At 43.7% G+C, this 27,776-nt stretch overlaps 1 protein-coding gene across 8 annotated transcripts in view; it reads right to left on the bottom strand.

Moving 5' to 3' along the window:
• Dmtn (transmembrane and coiled-coil domain 2 protein Dmtn) overlaps positions 1-27,776 on the bottom strand; it is a 94,582-nt gene that overhangs the window by 14,744 nt on the left and 52,062 nt on the right. For 5 of the 8 annotated variants that reach the window (XM_075690554.1, XM_075690553.1, XM_075690555.1 and 2 more), the window contains 5 exons: positions 14,821-14,859; positions 12,308-12,373; positions 8,050-8,115; positions 4,754-4,909; positions 4,214-4,398 (listed from right to left, as the gene is read on the bottom strand). In XM_075690554.1, coding sequence (XP_075546669.1) covers positions 4,214-4,398; positions 4,754-4,909; positions 8,050-8,115; positions 12,308-12,373; positions 14,821-14,859 — 512 coding nt within the window. The remainder of the gene's footprint in view (positions 1-4,213; positions 4,399-4,753; positions 4,910-8,049; positions 8,116-12,307; positions 12,374-14,820; positions 14,860-27,776) is intronic. The other 3 variants (XM_075690551.1, XM_075690552.1, XM_075690556.1) reach the window with 3 other exon arrangements.

Below are 27,776 nucleotides of genomic sequence, written 5' to 3' on the forward strand. Positions count from 1 at the left end.
GCTGGTGGGCCTAACTGCAGCCTGGGACTCGCGTAGGAGTTGTCGGCTGGTCTGTGAAGGAAGATGACATGTGTCAATGCTCGTGTGAGTTTGCCTGTGTGACGTAGTCTGCCTGCGTGGCCATGTAACTTATTATTCTTTGATTAAGCCACGCTCTTCTGCTACGACTCATGCCCGAGTCACCTATGGGAAGACAACATAATTCAGAAGTGGGATTACAGTATTCCAGTCGCCACACAAGACTGAATGTGAGGTGGATGCACGAACGATGCTAATGCTAAATGGAACACTTGGCAGAAAGAGTCAACCAGACTGGCAGAGGAGAACCGAACCTTGGCCACGGTGACGTGATTTCAACTCGCGACTTCCTTCAAGCCTTACAAGGACAGAATTTTGGCAACACTTCTGGAATGACTGACTCTTGGTGGTGTGGTGCAGCCTCAACCAGCGTAAACATTGCAAGTTGTGTCATACCTGAGTAAAAATATCACTGCCTTTGATGGCTCCGAGGATGCTCCTTCGGCACGTGACTGGATCGAGAATATGCTCTGAACGTCGACACTTCATGGGCGACCCGTTGCGTATATGCTGGAAACCGCAAAATCCCATTTGGCTGGAGCTGCCAAAGACTGGTATCATTCCAGAAGTTCTCAAAACAAATCATGGGAAGAGTTCGAGGAACATTTTCATCACACGTTCGTGAGTTAGACCTGAGTAGCAGAACGATGGCGGAGGATGAAAACGTGCGTGCAACAGCGAGATGAAAGCCCGGCCGCTTATTTCCACGCTAAGGTGCCAAAGGTGCAGCAGAAAGTGAACCTTGACTTTCACAATATGCAAGAGCAGGTTTTCACGGGTCTGAGATCTCGCAAGGTCTGAACCATGCTCTTGAGAAGGACACATGATGACGACAAAGATTTGCTCCACGACATCCTCTAGTTTGAGTGCAACGAACGAGAACAACAGGAAGAAACCATGCAAGCTTGTGACGTAATCGCAGAGTGACAAGCAGTCAAAGGAATCAAAGTGCACGCACGATGATGATGCAGCAAAAGATATGTCCAAAGCTACGGCTTCTCCTGAACTGGGTGTCAGTGAGAAAGAAATGACACAGGCAACCAAGGAAACCTTGTCGAAAGAAAAAGATGCGGACCAGAATGTGCCAAAAGAGGCAGGGACCAGATGAACTTCACATTCAACAGTTCCCTCCACAAGAGCCAGAAAAGACAGGCAAAATTAAACCAAATGGAGAAACTGTGGTGCCGAAATTTCAGATGCTGTTGCAGAACCAGAGAACAAAGAAAATGAAAGTGAATATGCAGAAGAGCCGTCGAAGGAGCCACCCGGTGACTCCGAAGTGTCTGGCACTCGAGCACTAGTTACTCAGAAAGGAGGCCCCGCTGTAGCTGAGCCACAGGAAAGTGTTCCAGAAGTAACTGAAGACAAAGTGGAAGTGTTCGAGGAAGAAATCGTGAAGGCAGACGAAGTCCCCGTTACTACAGCAGTCAAGGAAGAAGTAGCCCAGCCAGAGCCTAGTGATAAAGCCACACCCGAAAAGGTAGAAAACGAAGTACCTGAGCCTGGTGACAAGGCAAGAGAAAAAGCAACAACAAAGGTTGAACCTGCTCAAAAAGAAGCTGAAGAGACTAATGGTGCCATGCCAGTGGGCGTGGAAGAGACGACGGAACAGGCATCTAAAGACACAAGCTGGTGAAGAAGCAGCCACTGCCACTGAAGCCCAGCCAGAGGCTGCAGACAGAAGCAAGGAAAACTTCCGAGGCTGCCGAAGAAAGTGAAAGGCCGGCGGCTGAAACAGTGTCCAAGGAAAAGACCAAAGACGCCACCAACAGCGCAGCTCCTTCCGAACCTGAATTGATGCCGCCTGCGGAAGCAGTAAAAAAAAGCTGGCTTGCCTATTCGCCGTCCAAGCACGCGACAGTCAAAAGACTGCCAAAAACTCTTGCAAAAAAGAAAAAAAAAAGAAAAAGAAAGAAAGAAAAAGAACCAGGTGGTGACACATCTGAAGAGCCTCCAGAGTAAGAAGAAATCTCAGTATGGCAACGTAAGCAACACAAAATGCACTTTACAGGTGAGACTGTGTGTTATGTTTTCTTTTCTTAATTTTCTCTCTTTGTGTGCAATGAGAATTCCATTGTGCCAAGTTCCTATGTAGCGTGGTACATTTCCCCCCCTCTTTTCGTATTTTGGAATGTCAAGCCAGTCAAGATGGTCGGAACAAATGACTTTTTCAGAGCTGTACATTATGAACTACAGAAGTACTGTGTGCTGTGGTGAACTGTAAGCATCTGTTCTTGGACATAGTGATTGCTGGTTTCTTTTCCCTTAATCTTTCTGCATTAAGCTAGTATTATTATTTTTCTCTCTTCTTATTGTTCGTATTTTAAGTAAACGTAAAATGAAGGATAGCTAAGCATTTGTAAGATAATTCAGAAAACCTTATTTAGGATAACCCTAACGAGGACGTTAAGGAATTCAGGATGGTTGAATGTTAGCACATCGCTAGCGCCCTCCCTCGCGAAGTGTTCTTTATGTAGTGCACTAGTGCGCCTAACTGAAGCCTGGGACCCATGTAGGAGCTGTCAGCTGGTCCGTGAAGGAAGACGTGTGTCAATGCTTGTGCGAGTCTGCCTGTGTGGCCATGTAATTTATCATTCTTCGATTAAATCACCCTCTTCTGCTATTACTTGTGCCTGAGTCACCGATGGGGAGACAACACACACACACCCCCACCCACACCCACCTAACACCCCCCCCGCTCCCCCCCCAACACACAAACACACATACGTATTTACACATACAATACAGTAGACTTTCATTGATTCCACCCTAACAGAACAGACGAAATTGATCAAGTAATTCGACAGGTTGAACTAAACAAGGTGGTCAAAAAAAGAACGGCAGAGCCCACCACCGATTCATTTGGCAATATTGCCCGGTTCTAACATGATTCAGAATCAAATGCACGCCCGTTCTATTCGTCCAAGTGGTAAAATAATGTAGAAATGACATTGGAGCTCCTAAACAAAGTATAAATTTAATGCGCAATTGATTTCTTAGCAAGAAAAATTTTTGCACATTGGCACCGTTTTTTTTAAAAGTCAGATTCACTGCGCACTGTATACCTGTGTTATGCAGCAAAGCATGTGAATATTGCAAAGGCGATTTTTGCTTCGCAACCAATTGCACAACGCAGGCAACTTCTAGACTCAATCTTCTTCTAAACAAATGTGCGTGTTAGAATTGGATAAATACCTTATACATTGTGAGCTACAGTTATCACTTGAAAGTCTGCCTATCGGGACAAAAGTAGGCGTATTTGACGAGAGATTTAAGTGTGCTCAATGCGTTTATAGTTCCCCAGGCTTCAGCTGAGACAGATGCTGCCACTAAAAGGGTCACTATCGGGGTCACCATAGAAGTCAGGCGCAAGCGTGCTGCCTAGTTAAGTTCGAATTATAACAGCGAAGGACAATTTTAAGACAGAAATAAAGAAACTTTGGGCCCACAGAAATTCATTGACCAGCACGGAGCATCGCCGGCCGCAGCCCAGCACGCCCAACTGCAGTGCTTGCAGTTAACTTTTGTAGTGGAATACCTGTTCAATGAAAAATTTTGATTTTTTTTCGGAGATAGTGCCTATTAGATGGCAATACATTTAGCATATCTCAGAATTTTTGTTATGCATTTTTCTTCATGGAAACAAGGGTGTCTTTAAAGCTATGTCGAATTTTATCCCGCAATCTTGATTCTGGTAATTTATATATTTTTTATGACATACATCTTGTTACTAAAACTGTTATGCGTGAAAAGAGCATTCATACTGCTTTTTGTTTATGTATTACATAAAATATTGAGTGCAGTAGTTCGTTTAGGTAAAAAAAGTCTGGCCTAACCTAAAAACAAAAACACCTATTTTCCCCACGATAAGGAAAGAGCTAAGGTTAAATAAATCAAATAATTAAATATCAACCCAAGGTTGGTTGTGCTGAGATATACATATATATATATATTTTTTAAATCTGGAGCTTTAAATTTCTATTTCTGCAAGCTTTTCATGACACATCCACACTTACTTCAGATGTAAAACTTTGCATGGAGGTTACTCCAATTTGCCACGTCTAAAACCAGGCTTTTTTACGCAGTTCCAAAATGTTGCAATTGGCCTCACTAATGCACCCACCCACACACTCACCTGGATTGCAGGAAGGGCATGGCAATGTTGGCTATGGTGGAGACGAGGAGCAGGGCCAGCTGGAGTAGCATGAGCAGGACATTGACCAGCTTGAGGCCCAGGGCCCGCGCCTGCGAGTTGTCCAGGGCGTCCAGGCTCACCAGCTGCTGTAGCTGCTGGTGCTGCTGGTGCTCCATGCGGCTGATCTGCACGTGTGACCAGAGAACTGCGTTTTTCGCCTCATAATGCACACATCATTGTCAGTGGTGGGTAACCAAAGAATTGACAAACTATAAAACATTGTCCTTAAAAATGAAAGAAGCTAAGAGCCATGCAATGAATAACTGAACAGGAAATGACTAGGTGCAATAGTAATAGACAGGAAGATGCCAGTACCACTACGACAAGGACCCCTGTGAGCCCTGCTTGCTACCACACTTGCAGATTGTGGCTCATGCAAAAGTTCAAGCTAGACTAGACAATTTAAAAACTTCCCCTAAGCCTTCAATTCCAAACCCATGCTCTGTGAACAAAGTACTACGCTCTCTCTCTCTCTCTCACCCGTGTCTGACAGCTTTCGAGAAGCTCTTGGACGTCTCGCAGGCGCTCTTCGCTTTGGTATTGAACCTTCTCCTCCATGTCTGCCATGCCCTGCTTCAGGTTCTCCATCTCATTCTGGTGCAGCTCGATCAGATCGTTCATCTGCTCCTCCAGACGCTGCATCATCAATGGTGAATCAGTTGGATGCCTCCCTTGCAGACATTTCACAAAACAGGGACACGTGAGAAGGGAAAAAGTGCTGGAGTGGGCGAGGAGGCAGGTGCTCGGACACTGCATCAGTGCTGAAAGCACACTACGTCTGTGCAAAGCTAATGCTGACCTAGCCACGTCAGCTGGGGCCTTCAACCTTTTCCAAGAGTAAGGACAATGAATTGCCTGTAGCAAATGCGGACATGCCTGTTTAGATTTTTGCAGTAAATTCAACTCAATTTTTAATCTGAACATTTTCAAAAGCACCATGGGGTGCTCATGCACATTAAAGGGACTGACAACCAATTTTCATGCTACCCATTTTTTTTTAGCACAATGGAAAGCTTACCAGTCAGAGTGTTTAATCATGAAGTGCTAACGCAGAAAGCGTCATCGAACATTTTTTATCAAAATTTTTCGATCTGCAGTGAAGGTGTAGTTGTTCACTGGAAGCATGTTGAAAACGGTGATAGGCGAGTGCGATAGTGATTATAAGCTGCCATTAGTGGGAAGCAGACGACAAGTGTTGTCGTAGCTGTAACAAAGTATGATTTTTTTTATCAAGCCGATGTTCCTGCGATTCATGTTTTCCAAATTGTAAAATTATTCCTGCGATAAAAGCTACACGTTTTTACGGTTTCCTGTCCAATGGCTTTGACATTTAACCAGTCAAAATGAATTTAACTAGATTGAAAACAAAACTACACCTTTACATGTTATATGCAGTTCAATATGTTGCCGTAGCTACGCATGCGTTTTCGATTTTCTGAGCATGGAATAATGCGTGAGTGTCTAATAATATATCAACTGCAATTTTAAGTAATAAATGTGCTGTACTTATTAATAACAGCTGACTTACGTACAGTAATCTCATAGAATACATCCAAAGTACCATGATTTCACCGCCAGGTCTCGCTGATTACTGATTTTTGAGACTTTCTTTGCCGATTTGAAATTTTAATTCCTACTTAAACTGCGAACAAGCGTGCTGGATTCTATCACTATAAATCATGCTCATTTCATTTCCGTCAACGTCTCAACACATTCTGGTCAGTTGTCAGTCCCTTTAAACGCCCGCTGCTTTCTTTAACACTGGATAACTTGAACGAATCTTGCATTCACCACTGCAGTCAAATCAATGGGTGATGAAGGATTTCGTAGTGCAGAGGTTGACACACACACAAAAACAGAATGATTCATGAATAAATAACAGAACAGCACCTCACTCACAAATGAAATGTTTGCTGTAGATGCAAGCGTCTACCATAAATAGAGCATAAAAACAAAGAATTCTCAGGATGACATCAGTTTTGAGATATCAATTTCTGAACCTTGAGGAGAAATGCACTGGTGTTCCAGTTACTTTTGCGCTTCAATGCATAAAACAACATTTTGTTAAGAAAGTAAGTAGAACAGTGCACTTCTACCGGAAGTTTGATGGCACATATCTCATAAATGGTGTCATCCAAACAATTCTTTTCAAGTGGATATGATTTGCAGTCTCACTCACTAGAATTTGTAAACTGCAACATGTGCTGTAAGGTACTTAGTGATACTTTGTTGATTAGTCGATTATGCATTTCAATTTCTTGTGCAAGTAAGATCCGCCTCTTCGAGTGGACCAGCTCATAGACTAGAATTGTGCTTTTTGCTACTGGCAATTTTTAGGAATCTTGGAAAGTGTTCACTGAAACACCATGTAGTTTGCTCCCTATGGCTTCTTGTTGTATACAGCACACAAGCAAGATGTTTGCTATTTCTATACATACAATCGTAGCTATGACAGCTTGTGCAGAAACCATCGAAAACAACTATAGAAGTAATGTGAAAGAAGCCCATAAATGCACTCAAAATTGCTGTGCGATTGGCTGCTCAAGGCACATTGTGTGCATTCGTGGGCTTCTTTCACGCTAGGAAAAACACTTATGCAGCACGTATTGAGCAACAGAAAACTGTATCGGGAGTTTTTCATGTTGCTCTACAATTTTCTTATTGACAATTTTCATCTAAATATAATACTTGAGAAGTTGATTAAATAATTAAGCATAATGATCTAATTAGGCAGAATGAAAAAAATAATTTGAGTGTGTCCAAGTTATGGCAAACATTAACTTGGTTAAGCCCAGCTATGTGGCATTCGCATATCTTTAATCTCTGGCTAAAGTTGACGCCCTGCATATTGCCTGTAAGTATTCATCCCCGTAATAGCATGAAAATTTAAAAAAAAATTAAATTACAGGGTTTTATGTGCCAAAACCACGATCTGATTATGAGGCACGCTGTAGTGGGGAACTCAGGGAATTTGGACCACCTGGGGTTCTTTAACGTGCACCTAATTTAAGTACACAGGTGTTTTAGCATTTCACCCCCATCGAAATGTGGCCACCGTGGCCGGGATATGATCGCGCGACCTTGTGCTTAGCAGCCCAACACTATAGCCACTAAGCAACCACGGCGGGTGTATGCAGCTAACAGACAATAACACCAAGGAAAGCATAGGGCAAATTACATGCCTTAATTGAAATGTAGAAATGATGATTAAAGAAAAATGAAAGTGGGCGAAAAAATAACTGGCTATAAGTAGGATACAAACTTAAGTCTTCACATTATAAGTGTGATGCTCTTACCAGTTGAGCTACCGCAGAACCATTTTACCAGCCACTTTATTGAGCATTACGTTTGTGCAAGATTTAGGCCTGGGAGTGCTAGCCCGTGGCACGACTCCTGACCATAGCAGCAGACGTGGAACGTCTTCTGTGCCGCAGGCGTCATTTGGTATGTGTATGTGCTGCCATGGTAGCTCAATTGGTAAAGAGCATCGCACGTCTTGTGCAAAGACGCAGGTTCGTATGCCACCTGCAGCGAGTTGCACTTTCATTGACTGTTATTTGTAATTTCTACACCTGAATAAAAGAACAAATGCCTCTATTTGAGTGTGTGTATCAGCCGCTTCATTCCAAAATCCTTCGCGATTAACATCAGCCAGCTAGCTCAACTTGCCATGCTGCTGTAATGAAAGTTGGCAGCATTTGCAGTGGATGCATTACACCCTTGCTAAAAGCCCTCGGGGCGCAATGCAGCAGACAGCAGGCAAAGCGGAAGCCCACCTCTGTGGCATCATGCCTGCAAGTTGCTTGATCTGCTTGCCAGCACGAAGCTGGGACCAGGGGCATCTGGCAGCATGACAACAGAGAGCATAATGGAAGGATTGGCACAAGCTTTCAACCAACTTTGAATTATTGTTATTAAGGGGGCCCTGCAATGCCCTTTTAAGAAATATGTGTCTAGTGTTAAAGGAACAAATCTGTTCCAACAAAAACACTGATATTTGAGTGTGCCTCATATGAGTGTATTAGTTACTGGCAATCAAAAGCTGCTTCTGCCACATATTTGCAGCTTTACCTTGCTTTCCGCTCTTTCTACTGCACTCAAAGCTGCGCTGATGTGCAGCAATGCTCATACCATCCTATTCACACTTACCACGGCGCTTTGGTATCACCGTCCGAGACAGGCTCACCGGCAATTCTGACCTCAGAGTCGTAATATCTGCACACTGGTACGGCTCTCTAACTACAAGGTGGCGCCGCCATTTTATCCATCGTGATTTTTTTTTTTTTTCTGTGAGACCTACTGGGAGAACCATTTAGCTGTGACACGGGAGAATGAATATCTGTGCATTTGGTGCATCATGACAAGTGGTCGGGATTTCAAGATGCTGGAGGAATGGGCAGGCAGTTTTTTGAATAAAATATTGAGCAACTCCAACTCATACATCAAAGACAGTGAAGCTGTGTGAAGGAGTTCTTACACATTTCAGAAATCCTAGGAGGCTTGCTTTGCTACTGCCTGAAATCTACCCAAGACTTCGCAAACACTTCCCCATATACCTGAGCCTTCTCACATGCTTTGTTATATCTAGGCTTCATGCTGAGACCCGAGTCTTTTCCTTTAAAATATTTTTTTTTTAAAGCAGTACGGCCTGAATGCACTCCTAAGCACAGATAATAAGATCAATCTTAGCCAAAAGGCCCAGGCGCAATACCCACGAAAAGTTTGTTGATCTGCGCTCCTATAAGCCGACCTCCAAAGTGCAGCCAGTAAAATGCAACGTGAGAAACAAAAACAACAAATTGAGGGCATGACACAAAGATGCTCCAAGTCTATTTGAGTGAGGCATATGTAAGATCAGAGTCCTTTAATACTTTTTCTACTGGTCACAAGACATCAGGCTGAGTTTGCTATAGGGACAGCAGCAGCTACCGCTACGGGCGCCACTACTGGCGAGGAGGCTACGATTGCCAGTGTTGTTGGCTTGCTTTGGAGATTTACAATAGCCTAGATGGGTTTAGGCTCCATCACAGTGGGCTGACACGACGTAGATTTCGGTCTGCTGATCTCCTACAACAGCTGTGCTGTGCCAACGGCTCTTTCGGCAGGAGTGCAGTCATTGGCAGACAAGTGAGACGATTTTGTGGCCACACTGCAATGACACAACGGTGCCCCACACCGACGTGGCTGTCATGGAATTTTTGCAACTAATTTCTACACGTGCTGCTCGCTTTTTTAGCAACCGAGTGCTTTAGGGGCCCCTTGGAGCACAGCGACTGGGGACGGGGGGCTGTTACTGATGGCCAGTTTTTGCTTTCTTTCTTTTAAAATTTATAACTCTTCATAATACAAGCAGTGTGCTCAATGCAGTATAGTTAAAGGAAACTCCGCGCATATAGGTGTTGAGTTAGAGAGTGCATAGGCTTCTTTGAAAATGTCAATACTTATTGTGTGCTCACATGGCTCAGTGAAGTGCACTGTAGGGGCTGTCACTCGCTGACCATTTGGTATAAGAGGCAAACAAATGTGTCAGCACATGAATATCATGACCTCCTCTATAGGTTGTGAACAATACATACAGAGATACCACTATATGCAGTCGCAATATGTTGCATGGAAGCACTGGTGAGTGCGAATGGCAGCCTCTGATGGACAACGGTAACATACCGATGCTGGCTCTGCGCCGTGTCGCCACTTTCTGCAACTTGCGTGTGCCCCCCATAACACTTCAAATCGCTATGGCCAGAAGTAAACTACAAAAAAGCAGCTTCCTTCATCCAAATTGCTTATCATTTAGCTCGGGTGCATCAATAGTAGGTGCCAAACTCGTCTGCTGAGCTGGGCTTAACATTCGGTGAATGAGAGCGACACAGCCTCAAACTCGACTTCAGCGGCCAGCAAGGGCTGACAATCGTGCATTTCAACGTTGGAACCACGCGTTTCAACTCAATTTAGGCGCACATAAATATAGGGTGTCCCAGGTAGTGTTCGCCAAGCTGTAAAAAAATTAAAGAGTAATAATAATTAAAAAAGGAAACGGTGCGATGACTGAACACTGCAGGTCTCATAATTGTATTTTGCACCATGTTTTCCTTTCTAAACAGTGTGGCTAACATTAGCTGGGCCACTCTGTACATATACAAGGACAGGTGCTGTGGCGATCCCGCTGTCTGTGCGATGTTTTCTCCCAGCGGTTGACTTCATGAAGGTCGGCAGCTCTTTTTTACTGTCCCTCTGTAGTCGGACCGACTTTGTTCGTCACAACATGTCTTTGGCCTTGTTCTTCAAATTTCTGAGGACCCTTCGAGCTTCTCTGCAGAAGCCACAAAGTAGAAACAGCGCGTAATGCCGCTACAAAAAATCACGCCAACACACTGGCCAGATGCTATGCCGCGTACCGAGTGACCCATCTGGACCAGGGTGCCACCGCTCAGTCACTGTTGGCATCATATGAAACACTCCCCTAGCGTGACGGAGAAGTTTCGGGACCAGTAAGAAAGAATCAAAGGACTCTGGTAAGACTTTTCTTTAGAAACCATCCATAATTATGTTTCAAAGCAAAATCGGGGATCTGACACAGGCTGTACTGCCAGCTGTTCTTTGATAGACGTTTGATAGTGACCGTGCCACCGCACACCAGGCTTCACCAATGTCGGCTTTCGCCATCACCGCACGAAATCCAACGTGAAACTCCCTTTCACAGCTTCGCCATAAAAAGTTGGAGTGCTATGCGCCGCATGCCAAAGAATAATGCTTATTTACTATGCTCAAAAAAGTGTTGCAGGACCCCCTTAAGAAAGGTGCGAAATATGCATGCTGTTAAAAGAGGACAACCTCGCAAACTTTTTCCAACAAAAAGATTTTGAGTGTGCCTTCTATAATAGCATTTAAATGCATTCCCACATTCACAGGATTTACTTCCCTTCTGTCATTTGTTTTATTCAAGGAAATATCCACGTAATTTTGTTCAGTATTGTTCAATTTTGTTCAAGGAAAAAGCAAGCGCTAAGTGTACACTTCCACTTTGGGCAACGTTAGCTAGCCAAACTGATGTAATCAAGTTGAGCCAAGCCAAAGGAAGTGAGCAGCTCTTGTAGCACCTACAGTTAAATACAGTTTGCATGTCATTTATGATCGCCTTGTCTCATTATGTCATCGAGAGTGCATTAGATAGAAAGTGGCTTTTTTTTTTCAACCCATGTTTTTCAAGCAACACACGCTTAAATGAGCATAAAATTCGTAAAATGCGGTGTAGGTAAAAAATGCGGTGTAGATAAAAAAAGTATGAAATCATCTTTAGTGTTGCTTCAACCCTGAAGCTAAATTGGCAGAATACAATTCTGGAAAAGTGAACTGGCCATTGTTACCATTATCAGATGTTGAGTAAGCAGTTGAGTAAGAACTTCAGCATAGTAAGATGTCCTGTATATTGTGTTAAAAAAAATTGACAAAAAATAATAATAAGCAGGTGGCGACACCTAAAGGCTATACCAGTAGGCCCATGATACTTGATTTAGCTTGGTGCTATGTACTAACTGTATATCACTAGTAAATGATTATATTATATTTTAAAGTACGTTAAGGTTTAAAACACAGCGAGTTTTGTACACCTCTTATACAAAAGGCCTCAGATGTACACAAGGCACGTAGCAATATCCATGATGTAAGAGCAATATTATACAGGACATTAAAAAGGCATAAAATTCAATATTTGTTAAAAGTATAGCATTATTTTCCTTACTATTAATTTATGTCTTTAAAAGAATGCTCAACAAGGGTAAAATAATTTCCCGTTTCTCTTCAGTGCCTGCAAACAAGCATTACAGGAATGGGGGAAACTTATCATAAGAAGAGCAATCTGCATCAACCAAAGTGTCCACAGAAACCAAAAACAGTGAGTGTGAAAATGAAGCCTTGGAACCCGTGCTCTGATCATAAGCATGGCAATGCAGCTAATAACTGCTGCCAGTCTGGCACTTTTTGAGGTCCAGAAGACACCAGAAGGAAGCGCGACAAAAGAAAGCAAAGGGAGCTCACCTCATACCTGTACCGCTCCTCTTGCAAGGCTTGGCTGAAGTAGGAACATTCGTGGTGCAGCTGATTCTGCGATGGGACAGTGAAAAAGCACAGTCAGGATTACAGGCATAGCATTGCGGGAACCAGGCACACCATCCACTTGTACCGAACTGATAGTCCCCACCGCAGGGGCAAACTAAAAGGAAAAATTAAGTTGATCTAAGCCAACATATCAGTGTTACGAAAAAAAAAAAAAAGGAAAGCGTCAATCAATGTTGACGCTAAAGAGGACGAGGTCGACGTACAATGTTGTTTACATGATTCAATGATTGAATGTCGATTATATGTCTCTATTCTGTCTCATTTTCATGTTAGTTCGGTGCGTTGAATGTGGCCCACAGCAGCGTGGTGTCTAGCTGTTGCCACAACACACGCACACAAGAGCGTCGCGAGCGAGTGCCTCCCCCACCACCCGATAGGTTTTTTGCAATAACTTCCTTTTATGGCATGTTGCTATGAATTGTAGCTATGATTACTTCACTGCTTTGGTAACCTATGCGTAACTCAAAGCCAGGCAGACAAGAAACTACCACTGTTACTGGTGATGTGGCGCTCTTGCTTTAATAGCCCTTTATAGTACTTTTTAGAGTACAGCTAGTCAATATAACAAAAACGTTGATGATGATAAACAAGTAGCATGAAGCAGTGGGCCTCTTCGATTATGCAGTCCCGGACTGTCCGCAAACCGTACGTGGCTTCCAGTCCGACTAGCTCACAGACGCGTGACCCAGCTGCCTGGGACTGTCCGAGGTGATCCGAGGTTCCACACAAAAGCACCACGAACAGAAGTCAATCTCCTGGCTGCCATGGTCAGCTCGTGCCCGGTCCACCACTCAGCGAATTCATTAGCGTGGCCTCCGACATACGGCAATCTTAGAGGCCACATTGTCGATTCAAGCACAAAGCTTGCATAGTAGAATATTGTGGCCTAAGCGCACAGTACATGTTCGCAAAGAGCAGTTTTAGCACAGTTTATGTTGCAGTCTTTCTTTCTTTTTGTGCCACTTATTGCTGTAAGTTAGCTCGTGTTGGAAATTGAAGCGAAATTTCTACCTGAACGCAAAGAAAATCACAATCATACTGTGTCACCGTTCACGCAAAAAGTGGACACGAATATCATACCCATATGTTGCAAAAGCAACTCATTAAGCTGAGAAAGCACAATTACGTCGTGCATGGTCCTCGAAGCTTGCGATATCCGTCTGCAAAAGGGCCAATCGCGCTACTAAATGTGATGCATGTCTTGGACAGAGCACGTGCGTTTTATCGCAAAATATCACCCTCTACTAATCGTGCATGTCAAAAAGCAAGTGCTCGAACTTGACAACAGATGTCATCAACACGTGAATAACAATTGGTGAAGGTCCGATTGTATGGCGAGAAACGACCACACTCTAATCAGCTTTACTCACCTGAAAAGTGAAATCCTCCTGCTTGCTACACACAGCAGTAAGCATGACAAATTTCGCGAAACGCACGAAGAAAAGCAAGCACAGGCAACTGATTGCTGTGCATCTCTCTTTTAAATAATATGAAGAGTTAAAGCGGCAGCAATTACACAGCTCATGAAAAGCTTGCATGATGGCACAGAAAGCCATCTAACAGACACGCTAGCCGAGTACACAATATTTGTTGCCTGGAACACGCAAAGTGCGCAAAAGCACACGGCACCTTTCCCAGCATCGCAGCAGATGCAATGTGCATCTTTTTCAGACAGCCATCGTCTGCTAGCTGACTGCACTGGTTTAGAATTTGCCAACAGCTCCGAGAGTCCGTGGGTAGTCCATGACTTCCAGTTCATGAAAACCAAACACAATTCTGGTTGTTCTCGGAATAATGGGCGGAGCTGCTGAAGCTGTCCGAGAAAATTGAATGCGACACAGCAGTCCCAAGCAGTCCGGGACTGTCAGGGACTTATAATCGAAGAGGCGCAGTGCGTGCTCATGTGGAGGGACAATGCGCTGGAAACAAGGTATATTGCTGTCTCCTGTACCGAACGCACAATAAATATTTTCCTCTTCAGTGTTGTCACTGCTCCAAATACTTTCTCATTTGAGTTCCAACTTAAAGTGCACATAGTGAAGAGCCATGACAGATGAGACAGAAACCCTGTGCAGGTATTCTGTCTAGCTTAGACAAGGAAGTGAGCTCTCGTGTTCCACACCAAATCGCTGGTTCACTTTTTGTGTACAACAAGAACATGCCTCAACCATGCTTTTTATAAACTGCATGCTGTGTTTTTACACTCTTTAGCGAGTCAATTTTAACAGAGTATTTAAACTTCAAAAATGAACATCCAGTGCATGGTTTAAAAAAAACCATTTCAGGTTGAAAAAGAAGGACAGAAGGCAAGGCATCAGAAACTTAGAAAGTTAGTGCACAAAAAGAAGAAGTGCTTTACTTAGTGTGCAGAAACAAAAGGACAACCACAACACGGAGAAAACAAAGTGAGAGAAACTAGCATGGACAGATACCGCAGTCTCCAGTTTGCAGGCAGAGCCGAAAATGAACACCTGCAGGGCAGAGAGCAAAGGGGGAGAGAAGTGAGGGAGAGAAGGGATCATGAGTGGGAGGAGGAAAGAGAAAAAGCACACTTTGGCAGAGATGGCAATTGGAAAGCAAGTTTGCGCAAATTTGCGCAGGCACAAACAGAAAGCCGCAAGCAATCATTTGAAAACAGCAGATATGTTGCAACCTGGCTGTCACAGAAATCTGCAACATTTACCATATTTAACCAACTCTAACGCACACTTTTCTTTCTAAAAATATTGGTTTGAAAACTGCCTCCACATTACTATTGGATACGAAATCAGAGTGGCATTCAGGATGGTGACAACTGTCCACTTTCAGAGCCTGCACCATCGTAATCATAAGTTGGCCACAGATCAAGTTCTCGCGTATATGATGATGCGCCGCTTTCATTATTATATTCAAAACAAACTATTTCACGTGTTAAGCTAGTGGTAACAGAATTGTCACATGTTTTCAGTGTTCTGCCGACTTGCATGTGTTGCAGGACGTACTGGTGAAGTGTCTAGTTGAGGCGTGGGCAACCATACTGCCAGAGATTGTAGCGGAGTCGTTCGAGAAATACAGAATATCAAACCAGGACATCAAACAAAATGGACTGCATGTAGGGCAATGCACTGTGGTCTACAGACAGCAATAGAGAGCTGTCTGACAGTGACTAAATTTACATTCAAGGAAGGTGCATTCTGCAGCTTTGATCTTTTCCTGTTAGTGAGAAGTGAGTGAAATTTAGTGAAATTTTTTCCACTTGTAGGATGCACGAATTCATCGCCTTGGGAAAAACTGCACCAGTGTGGCTTCACTGGGACTATCACAAAAAGAACTTACGTTATCTTAACGGGGCCGGATTTTGTGAAAGCGGAGCGATATATGTGTAGGTCATCGACATGTCTGCCTTGAGTATCACAAAAATTATTTAGAATTTATTTCTCTATTGCCAATGCACGTGTGCAAGTCTGTCTTGTTGAGTGCACATGCACATTTTATTATGTATATTATGTTACGTCACATTCATGTATGCACATAAACTATTTACCTTCCTACCATTAAGACCAGTTGAAAGTTTGCGCTTGTGTCTGTCATTCCCAGGTCCTCGTTCCAGTGGTGCACAAATAACACTGATTATAAATAAGGTACTTTTGTTGGACGGTGTTTATGGTGGATAGATTGGCAGTATTTGTTCGTTTTAATTTTAATGGCACAAAGGCATCTCTGGCTATGATGCACTTGATTGACAGTGGTTGAACAGCTGAGAGCCAGTGTTTGACAAGAAAAATTGTTCTTGTCTTGACGAGTAGTACAAATTAATTCTGGCATTGGCTTCCCTTGACTGCCCTCGTTTATCAATGCCACTAACCATCTTCTGCTCATCTTTTCATGTTGTTGAGAACAACTTTCTCATGAAACAGTTATGTGAAATCTAGAGGCAGCACAAGTGTGGTACTTAACAATATGGAAATGAATATTCCTGCTGTAAATATACACGTCTGCATTTGACAATTTGACATTCGATTCCATATTTGGTACTTACTATTTGCATTTGATTAAATATTCAATACTTATTATTTGAATTTGATTCAATATTTGATATTTACTATTTGTAACCGATTCGTATTCCAAACAGTTGATATTCACCCACCTCTAGTAATAATTCAGTGCGAGCTGCAGTTATCACTTGAAAATCTTTCTAGGGCAGGCTGAAAAATAGGCATTTTTGACAGATAATGTGTACTCAACGCACTCACTGTCCCCTGAGCACCACCAAACAGATGCTGCTGTTATCAGGGTTACGAGTGTCACAGCCTATTGATTAAAATGCACAAGGAGCGGCTTGTTGCGACGCAGCAATACATGCGGGCAAGAGCATCCCAAAATGTTAGATAATTTTTCTCCTCTTCTCAGTGTATCGCACGTGCATGCATGCAAAATTAGGATACGCTTACTAGACCCCGCCAACGCGGCCTGGAATCGAGGGCTCAAATTGCCACAGCAACATCAGAAACAGCTCTGAATGGCTGCCAGTATGCTTATTAGGAGTCTATGTGCTGGTACTGTGATCCGAGATGGTATGTGCGCACCTTTATAATTAAGAAACATGTATTACGTCCCATGAAGGTGGCCTCTTCATTTTTGCTTTGCTTCACAGCAATAAACTGCCTATGCTGCACCGCATAACACAGTAGCACTGAGGCAAAGCTGACTAGTCAAGTTCGAATTATTTGACGAAGGCCAATTTTGAGATTAAAATAATGGAAGTTTGGGCCCATATAAATTTATGAACACTGGCCGGGACCTTTGGTCAGGATCGAAATAACTGGAAAAATGAAGTAATGGTCGTCTACTATAATGCAGTCTCTTCTGACTTCTGTTTGTCTTCCCACAGAACTCAATGTATCTGCATACCACTTACAGTGCATATGTGCGAGACAAAATACCGATTTTAATGCAGTTGCCGGAAAAGCCTGGAGACAAGCGAGGCAGCGAGAGCGCATCTCAATGAGGTGTGCCGGCTGAGGGGAGAGCGACGAGGGTAAGGCAGAGGAGGAGACGCAAAGCAAACCAGTCAAGCAGGCTGACTCAGCGGGCACACGGGGGTTGCCTAGGCAACAGAGAAGCCTTTCGCTCCAATCACTTGTCAGCAGTGCGCGGTCCACACCAAACATGCGCATTTGTAAGTGCATTTGTTTGTGTGTGCGCTTTCAGTTTATGTGCAGAAAGTAAATCAGTCACCGGCTAATTTTTTCGGACACAGACGGGGTCGCGAAAATGTCTGAATTATTGGGCTGACTGGGAAAACAAATTTCAACAGTAATATCAATTGGTTCTTTTTCACAACTCCAGGACTGCCAATGATGATACTGGCCCACGCCACTTTGGAGCAGCGTTTCGAGCAGCCAAAAATGCATTTCAGAGCAGTAAAATGGAATTTTGAAGCAGATTTACAAAGGCAATTGCGAACTCTCCATACTATAAAGTCCTCAAAAGTTAAAGCACCACTAATTTTGGTAAAACTAATGCCAGCAACACAAATTGCTGCTTGCAAAGGCCATTTGTATGCTTTGACAGACACAGATTTTACGAACAAGTACTGCTGGCAAACAAAAATGAGCCTTTTCATTTGACGACTTATGTTATATATGTTTATATTAAAAACTGGAGTGATCAATTTCAAGACAACTTCATTTTGTTTGATTCTTCAAGACCACTTACATTCCAAAATATTCATCAAATTTGACACTCGGAAAGATCATTTTGCATTCGTAGGTGGGAGTCTATACACAGGCGCCCTACCCCAAATTTACATAGCTTACTGCCTGGGGAATATCACCCAGAGAGGGCAGTAGCACAGCTGTTATAAACTCTGCCAGGCTTCTAGGCTAGCATGCAATATGATCACCTGTGTCACATGACGGCTTTGTCTTTGTGTCCAGACTTTCGCCTCTGAATTTGAAATTAGCATACCGAGTGTCCAACTTGACGGAGAAAACAGTGACCAACCAATTTTTTAACATTTTTCGTAAATGTCCGAATAATCGGGCAGTCCAAAAACATGAACTTCCACAGTAAAATAATTTTGTTGCTTTTTCTAACTCAAACGGTATTAAAAATTTACTTTTCCCTAGTCGTGTGCTTCACTGATATATAACCTACTTAAAATACCACGATGATCAAGCACGCGGAGCCATTTCACTTTCGCTCGGCACGCTGCTGCTCAATGTGCGTTGCGTGCCATGACGAAGTGCAGATATGCTCGCGCAACTTTTGACTGTGCAATGCTGTCAGATCAGTATCTGATGCACAGATTCAGTTTGGAGCTTTCTGCCTACACATAAGATTTCGCCGATCCATCTATTGAGTACAAAAAACCAGCAAAAAACGTTCATGGTAGTTGCCGGCATATAACCTGTGGACCCAATCTCAGCTTCCAGCTAGCTACCAGTCCAGCCCATGATCTGATGCCCAATTTCCAAGGCGGTTAATGGGCTTGAACATATTGACGGCCAACTTGCTGCGACAACTTTTGATGGCAACAAACCAGTGCCACTTTGTCAGTATCCAGCGGTGAAAACTGCTATTTGGCACTGAGTCGACCAAAGGCATAATGGCGTTATGGCTGTGAAATCACGTTGCTAACGAAAGTGGGGGAGAGGCAACAAAGTGAATGGCGGCAACTTTGTTCACAGCCGCCATGGCTGCGACACCGCGCATGACATGTTAAAAAATTGCACGAAATACTGTGTGAGGCGTCCGAAACTTCGTTCACCAATTTACATTGGTCCTACAGAAAGAAGTGCGGGGTCTGGCTTGGCACCATCGCAATAGCTTGCAGTCGCCTCAAAACAGATGCTGTACTGCTGCCGACCCTCATGCGGGGGGAGGTACTGAAAATAGACAACAACCGCGGAAGAAACCATGGTACGATCCAGGCTTAATTGGAGAGGCTTGACTCAGTCCACCTAGGAGTTAACACAGCTGCTGGTCTATGCCATGCCGCTTTTGATGCTGCAGATGAATCTTGAGATGGCTCATTGACTCTGCGATGCTGTCAGTTTCAATTGTGTTCAGCAATCTCATCAGTTTGAAATGTCGTCCACATGTGAGCTTTTACCATACCTACCAGTATGTGCACCTACAAACTTTTCTTATACATGTTCGTTGTAGTTGCCCCCTGATCGCCCATGAACCCCACTTCACCAGCACTGTTGTCAGTTTAAACAGTGCGCGTGATCCTGCGGCAGATCTATTTATCTACGCATACGAATGTATATTAAGGATGAGCTTCCCGTGACGGCATGCCGCCTGGCAACCTCACGGGCTAGGCCCAACCAGCGTCGTCTTCTCAGGAGTGAGCGACCAAAGTTGCAGCTTGGTGCAGGGTCAAGGAAATGCTTCGCTGTGGTTGCATAGCACTTGGAAAGCACAGGAACCCCCTCACCAACAAAAGTGAGGGCATATCCCGCTTGTCCACTGCGATTCCCGGACTAAGTGGCTGCTTGGTCTACATGTTTTGCAAATGCACAGCTTTCGGCAAAAATAGTTCTGGTTATACAGTCAAACCTCGATATAAAAAACTTCAATATAACGAAATTATCTATATAACGAAGTATTTAACTCTTCGTAACCTCTTGTCCATAGAATACCATGTACTTAAAACCTCAATATAACGAAGTGTGTTTGTATGCAATTTCAATATAAGAAAATTTCACTGCCACCGCAAAGAAATGTAGAGACAATAAATGGAAGCTTCTGCGGATGCAGATGTGGTCAAATGATTCAATTACAAGCGGCTGCTTGCAAGTGCACCTCTCAAATCGCGCGCCGCACGACAAGCGTGACCGCCAAAGATGTTTTGTGTAAAGTACAAGTGCAATAAGCTTCTATCGTGCGCCGTGCCCTGTGTGCTTTAGGTGTGAGTGAGCGTGTGCAAGGGTGAGACAAGAAAGATGATGGCTTCACGAGTGCTGCATTCACGCGTGAGCAAACGGAAAGAGAGAGAGGGGAGCGAGCTTACGGTAACGCGATCAAGCACATGAGGGGGGCCGGATTAGGAGGGTAAGTTGGCGTGCATGGTGGTTTCTGGCGTGCATCTCGGCCGTGGCTGCACATGGGTGTAAGCGCGGCTGAGCGCACGCGCAGCCTTGCGCCCTGCTTAAGAGGTAATCTGCCGCGTGTGCAAAGAGTGGGCATTCCAAGACGGCGTGGCATCATGTAAGGTGTCTTCCTGCACATTTAGTATTGAAGGTTTTATAATCTTGAGTTTCAGTGACCTATTGAAGTGAAAGGCGGAAGAAGCATTCACTTCCCGAAGCCGGCACTTTTCCTGATAGTGTCGTCCCAGTGCGGGCAATGCTATCAGCTGCAGGGGCAGAGTGCCTGCAAAAATGTGCCTGGCTTCCCTTAATTCGTACTGCCGAAAAGATATAGTCAACGTATGTGGCATGAAACTGTATCATTCGTCGCCGACTCCCAAATTTATCAAAATAAATTGTTTTCCCATTCATATTTGCTTTCCTCAATTGCCTGATAATTCCGAAAATTCTGCGGCCCTCTTCCGTGTAAGAAAAATTGATCGGCTACTGTACCTATCGGCATAAAATGCTGAATTTCAACACAGCAAAATTGCGATATAAGGAAGAAAATTGCAATTTTATCAACCTCATTATATCAAGGTTTAACTGTAGTACGGTAACGCTCAGAGTGTAGAAATTTTCGACCCCAGCAATTTACCTTATACAGTTGAATCTTGTTAATGCAAACATGCTTAATTGAAACTTTTGGTTTATTCGAACTGACGCCATGGTCCTGTTCAAGTTACGTGTATTCCAACGGGCGAAAACACCCGGTAATTCAAACGCACACGCATTTGTGACGGTTGATGCGAACATACTGCGCTCCGACAATGCTCTCAGCAGCAGGCCAAAATAATGCGGCAATGCCTCCGACCAGCATTCCTCTAACCCCGCCATAGCGAAAAAGCTTAGGAAATGCTCAATAATTCCGACGCCTTCGCAGAACCGCCATGTACCCTATAGAGTCAATGCATAAGAATGTCTGAAATTTCAGACGCAAAAAACTTTCGCTGTCCAAATTTTCGGACTTTCTACCATAACTGCAGGTCCAAAACGGCATTAACCAAAGCCACCACACCCACTATTTTGATTATCTCGCCGCCTCGAGCCCGTGCTCTCGCATGCAGATCCACTGGCGGCCTTAGCCACCATCGTGGCAACGCTAGGCCTAGCTACTTCAACATCCGCTACCAAGTTCCTTGCTGTTTGGTGCCATGTTTTTAATTGAAACAATTTGCCGTTGTGTAGCAATGGTGCCGACTCCACCTTTGTAATCCTTGCCAATGGCTTTGGAGTGCGGAAAGCATGGCGCATTGCATAATGCCTGTTCCCGAAAGCCAGTTTCGCCTCAATATTTTAGTGTTAAACGGAGAAGCATACCAAAAGTTGGAAGGGGCAATTGTTACGGAACATGGCATATATAACCTTCAATACATACACGTGCACCCGCCGTCTCTTATCACAGTACGAGCACCTACATGCCTATTAAGTGTATTAGCAGGCCTTTAGAGCTATTTCGGATGTACCTGTGGCGAGGCAAGCCCTTGGGGGTGGTAAAAGGCAGGCATTCATTTTTTCGGACTGCCCGAGTTTTCGGACGTTTTCGTGGCCCCCAGTGAATACAAAAAATCACACGTTGACTGTAATTTGCAAATACATGTGAATAAATCTTGTGGAACTTTTCTCTCGTGTTAGTGCAGTGCACGTGCACCACTGCAGATATGTCCTCCATTCAATTAACTTTTATTCAAACTGCTTTTAAAGGGAAGCTGAAGAGTTTTCCAGAAAAAATGAGTGAAGAGCTGTACGTGATGGTTTTCAACCCTCCGAATTCGAATATCCCATCGAAATTGAGCGAAAGAAATTATTTTATTTATTTTTTTTTTATTTATACAAGTACCTGCAGCGCCACAAGGGCATTATTGCAGGGGGGGACAAATTGAAGAAAAGTGAACATGTGGCAAAAACTTGATACAGCAGAGCACAGGTGGTAAGAGTAACAAAATACGTAACATAGATGAGTCATCTCGACGGCAAAACGGTCTTGTGAAATGCGGTGCAAATTTGCAAGACAGAAATGGAAAGGGTACACTATCGCATGAAGTGCAATTCCAGCCAAATGATATAAAGAAAACGGGATAATATACTACGACAGACTGCGTGACAATAAAGACAGAAACTCTGAACACGTTTTACATTCACCAATGCTCCTGGGAAGCCTATTCCAGTGTGCGGAAACATGCGGGAAAAATGAATTACGGTAGACATCAGTACGACAGCGCATTTCAAGGACTTTCAGCTCGTGATCACATCGTTTAGAGATGAAGTGGGGAGGGAAAATGTACAAGTTCTTGTTTATTCCTGTGAGATCAAAGTAGATTCAGAAAAAGTTCTAATTTTGCAGTTAATCGGCGGTGTGCTAGTGATTTCCAACCAAGGTCCTCTTTAAGCAATGTAATACTGCTACGGAAATTATAATTACCAGAAACAAATCTTGCAGCGCGGTTTTGGACGCGTTCGAGCTTTTCTATAAGTTTAGAGCTTTGAGGGTCCCATACCTGGCAAGCGTATTCGAGTACCGGACGAACATTTGTTATGTAAAGCTGTTCTTTTACTTTCTGGGGGGCGTTATAAAAATTACGTCTAACAAGGTTTAGTATACGAGATGATTTTAAGGTTAAGTATTCAATATGTCTGTTCCATGTTAAATTTTCTGAAAAATAGACCCCGAGGTATTTGTAGTGTTCGACCTTTTCAAGAAGTAGTCCGTCCAATTTGTACACTGATCTCACAGGAAAGCGTTTACGGGTGAATGACACAAGTTGGCATTTAGCATTGTTCAAAGACATGCCCCACTTAATGCACCAAGCATGAATTTTGTTTAGATCATTCTGCAAACTACTAACATCACAAACATTTTCTACATTCTTGTATATGGCACAATCATCAGCATATAACCTCACTTTGCATTCTAGATTGTGCACAATGTCATTTATAAAGACTAAAAATAACAAAGGCCCCAAAACAGACCCTTGGGGCACGCCAGAGGTTACGGTGACAGGTGTTGATTTGGTTCCGTTTATTAAAACATGCTGTGTTTGTCCAGACAGGTAATTTCCAATTCAATGTACTATTGCAGGGTGTATACCGAGACAAGATAATTTATGTAAAAGCAATGCATGAGAAACTGTGTCGAAAGCTTTCCGGAAATCTAAAAATATACAGTCTACCTGAAATCCAAGGTCAAAAGAGTAAAAGAGATCGTGAGCGAACTCTACCAGTTGAGTCGTACATGACAAGCCAGGCCTAAATCCATGTTGAAAATCCGAAAAAAATTTATTGCTTTGAAGGTGTTTCATCACAGCACTGTATATGATGTGTTCTATTGTTTTGCAACATACACATGTTAGAGAAATAGGCCTGTAGTTTTCTAGTACATTTTTGGGACCGTTTTTATGTATGGGAACGACGTGGGCTACCTTCCACTCTGCAGGTAATGAAATGGTATTTAATGATTTATTAAACAGAGCGACTAAAAAATGCGCAATTTCTTGAGAGCAGGATTTCAATACCTGCGACGGAATACCATCGGGACCGCCAGCTGATTTGTTGTTCAGATTGGAAATAAGTTTCAGAACACCGTTATATGTGACAGTGACCATAGGCATATTCTCATAGACTATTTCTTGTATTTCAGGCGGTTCACCAGTGTATGTCTCAGAAAAAACACTTTTAAAATAGGAATTCAGACAGCAAGCCTTCTGATAATCATCAAGCACTGTTTTCTCGCCGACTGATAAAATGGGGACAGTTGTGTCCACTTTACCATTTATTTTAACAAATTTCCAAAATTCTTTAGGATTATCCCTTAACTTTGCGTCAAGCGATGAAATATAACTTTGTTTATTCACCTTTATTTCTTGCTTAATATTGTAGTTCACATGACGCATTTCATGGAAAACCGATTGATTGTGAGTCTTCAAATACGAAGCATACAGGCGGCGTTTTTTGTTAATAAGCGAGCGAATTTTCTTATCTACCCACGGTTTATCTTTCCGGCGTCTAGTTGTCAAAAGTTTGGAAGGTATGTATTGTTCAATTAAAGCCTTTAATTTATCTCTAAAAAGAATCCAAGCTTCATCTATGTCCACTGTCTGGCTGACCTCATGAAAAATAGGGAAGAAATTTGAAAGCTCTCGTGATAAAGAGACGTAATCCCCTCGGTCGTAGAAAAAAACCTTTCTAGGATATTTATGGGTTGGTCTAACTGAAGCGGCACTAGACGTGGCAACAACGCAATCGTGATCACTGATACCAGGGATGACAGCTACATTTTGGATCAGCGACTCAGAGCTAGCAAAAAACAAATCTAAAGTGCTGGCAGAAAAATGATCTCTTCGCGTGCATTCGGAGACGAATTGGGTTAGGTCATTAGTTATAATGAACTCTGAAAAGGCAAGAGATAGGGCAGTCGAGTCTGAGAACACAGGTTTGCCATCTTCCCAGTCAACAGCAGGCATGTTAAAGTCGCCCCCAAGTATATACTCAGTATTTACGGTAGTTAAAAAGTTTGATAGCTCGGTAAATGATTCCGGATTACAAGAACTAGGAGACCGGTAAAAAGACCCAACAGCAAGGTAATTGCCATTGCTCATTCTAACCCTGCACCATATGGATCCAGAGTGATTGAAAGAAGTAGGGAGTTCAGTACTGTGAAGGCACTCATTAATGAGAAGAAAAACGCCGCCACCATGTGTGTTTCTGTCACACCGGTAGACATCATAACCACACGGAAATACCTCGTTATTGGCGATGGATTCATGAAGCCAGGATTCAGTGCCGATCACTATGTGTGGTTGAACAGCGGAAAGTAAAGCTGCAAACTCATCGGCCTTATTTTTCAAGCTTCGGCAGTTAACTAACAGAAGATTAAGTGTAAGATAACAAGAAGTGTTATGTTCCGCGCCAGTACGCAAGGTTTTAGGTTCTGCACGATGCTTGACCTTTAGCTATCTTATTTCGGTTACCACCTTTTTTCCGCTATCATAGCCAAAGATTTTGTTGCCCATGTGCAGTTTATCGAAACGTAGTTTAAATGAGAGGTTTGTGGCTAAAGCATATTCAACCAGTTTTGATCGTGCATATCTGATAGCAGGACTGAAATCCTCTCGAATTGCGTATTCCTTATCTTTCAGCCTGGATCCGCACGACAAAAGTTGTTCCTTAACTTTAAATCTACAGAAATTAACAACAATTGGCCGGTTCTTTCCCTCGCGAAACTTTCCCAGCCTATGAGCACGTTCAATATCTTCCGTTGTAATAGTCTGTTCGAGCTCAGTTTGAAAAAACGCGATGGCTTTTTTCTCAGAGTCTCTCCAACTTTCATTTTCGCAATCACATAGGCCAAAAACTATCAAGTTATTTCTGCGCGACCTGTTGTTTGTATCCTCAAGGGACGTTTTAATTTCGACCATTTTTCGCAGATTTTCTGAGGAGTCTTCTTTGGCTGAAAGTAGGTCACTTTGAAGAACAGCGACTGTGTTCTGTAGTTCTTGTAGCGAAAGAGCGAGAGCAGACTGTTCCTTCTTGACAACTTCTAGCTCGGTGAAAAAACGAGTTTGCCCTTGCTCAAGCCGGCGGACAATAGCATAAATGCCTTCAATACTAGCACTTCCCTCAGCACCACTAGCATCTGTACCAGGGCCAGGGTTTAGTTCGACATCCCCGGAGAGAAGTAAATGTAATCCAGAGAAAGCACGGTAGGCAAAAGCACGTAAACTGATACATTTTCTCACGTACTCCAGATTTATTTCTCACGATTTCTCCAGATTTTATTTTTTCTCACGTACAGATTTTATTTTGACGAAAAGTGCAGCAGCAGACTCGGGGCAGCTCACGCGCCTCGTTTCCACCTGTGATTGGTCGGGCGCCTCGTGATGTTAACAATGGCGTTCGTCGGGACCGACCGCTGCCGCCACACATGAAGCACGGTGCAAGGTGGTTTGGCGCTATGGTTTGGTGAGACGGTAATGGCAGATTTCGAGAGCTTGCGTTTTTTTTAGGAGTTCGGCGTTGCTCCTTACATGTACGTAGCCGGCCTCTCCAAGAAGCAAAAGATGCTGGTAGCAAGCAGTGCTTTCGATGCGAACAAAAGCGAAGTGTTAGAATCTCCTCGTGTTAGAAATGTTATTTGGTGAGTATGTTTTTTGCAAAGCTGTATACAACGATCCAGTGAGTTCGTTTCCGGGCAAACTACTGTTATGTCCCTGCATGCCTCCTCGTGGAACGTAAGCAGGGATGCGATCGTCGGCATTTGAGCGCTGCCCCAAAGCTGTCGGCAATCTTCACATACGGTTTACTTGCGAGAAAAGTTTCCCGGCTCTTGTAGCACGTGTAGTGACCTTCATCAGCACACCATCCGCACGCTACTCGTAACCGGAGCCGCAAAGGTGGTGAATTGCATCGGCTACAGGGGGCACGGTTTCTCTCTGTGCGCGAAGGGGAGCGCAGCGTCCTGGTGTGCGTCGGCTTTCAAACACATGCAAACTTTACACTTGCACTGCATTATGGTAGCTGCATGTAGGCTGTTTCACAACACACGTGCGAATAGAAAATTAATGGCGGTTTGTGACGAAACCTGCGTCAAGGGTGGGAGATAAACATGTACCTTCCATTCAGTGTGCTAACACGAAGGAGCTAGCAGTAAATCAAAATCCAGGTTTGGACGAGTTCGTGTATTCATAAGGTCTTCCAGGACCAGTTACCATCTGTCCGCCCGAACCTGTCCCGCCTTTGTGCGTTCGTTGCACTGACCTTTTCGCGCTGCGTTTAGAAGGCCTGCTAACAGAAAGTCGTACTCTCACTCCTTCACGCCTTATTGATAAACTCTGGTAGTAATCGTCGTCACGGAAGTGGTTAGAGCACAGCACTGTTGTTCTTGAGCGCTTGAAATTCTTTCGATTCACAGCGGCCTCCTAGTTAGCTACAAGCTTCTTCTCTTGCGGCAGCAACGGAACATCGTCGTGGTCGCTGGTGTTCGTGCAACTGTAGGCTGCACAGAACGCCGGCATGATCAGCCCACCACTTCAATTGATGCTCCGCATGTCAACTACCACTCTACATACACACAAACAAAGGAATGCAGGGTTGAGCGAAGCAGATTATGACACACATGCAGAAACAAGCGCGGTCAGGCAAGGTCGCGGAGACTGTGTAGGAATGGAACACTACTGCTGACGTCACTACGCCGCGGTTTCCCGTCTCTGCTCGCATCGTCAGCGCCGGCAGCAGCCCGCGGTGCTCAACGGGGGGCGGAGCGACAGCACAATTTT

Source organism: Dermacentor variabilis, chromosome 4 (genome assembly GCF_050947875.1).
Source record: "Dermacentor variabilis isolate Ectoservices chromosome 4, ASM5094787v1, whole genome shotgun sequence".
NCBI classification, from domain to species: domain Eukaryota; kingdom Metazoa; phylum Arthropoda; class Arachnida; order Ixodida; family Ixodidae; genus Dermacentor; species Dermacentor variabilis.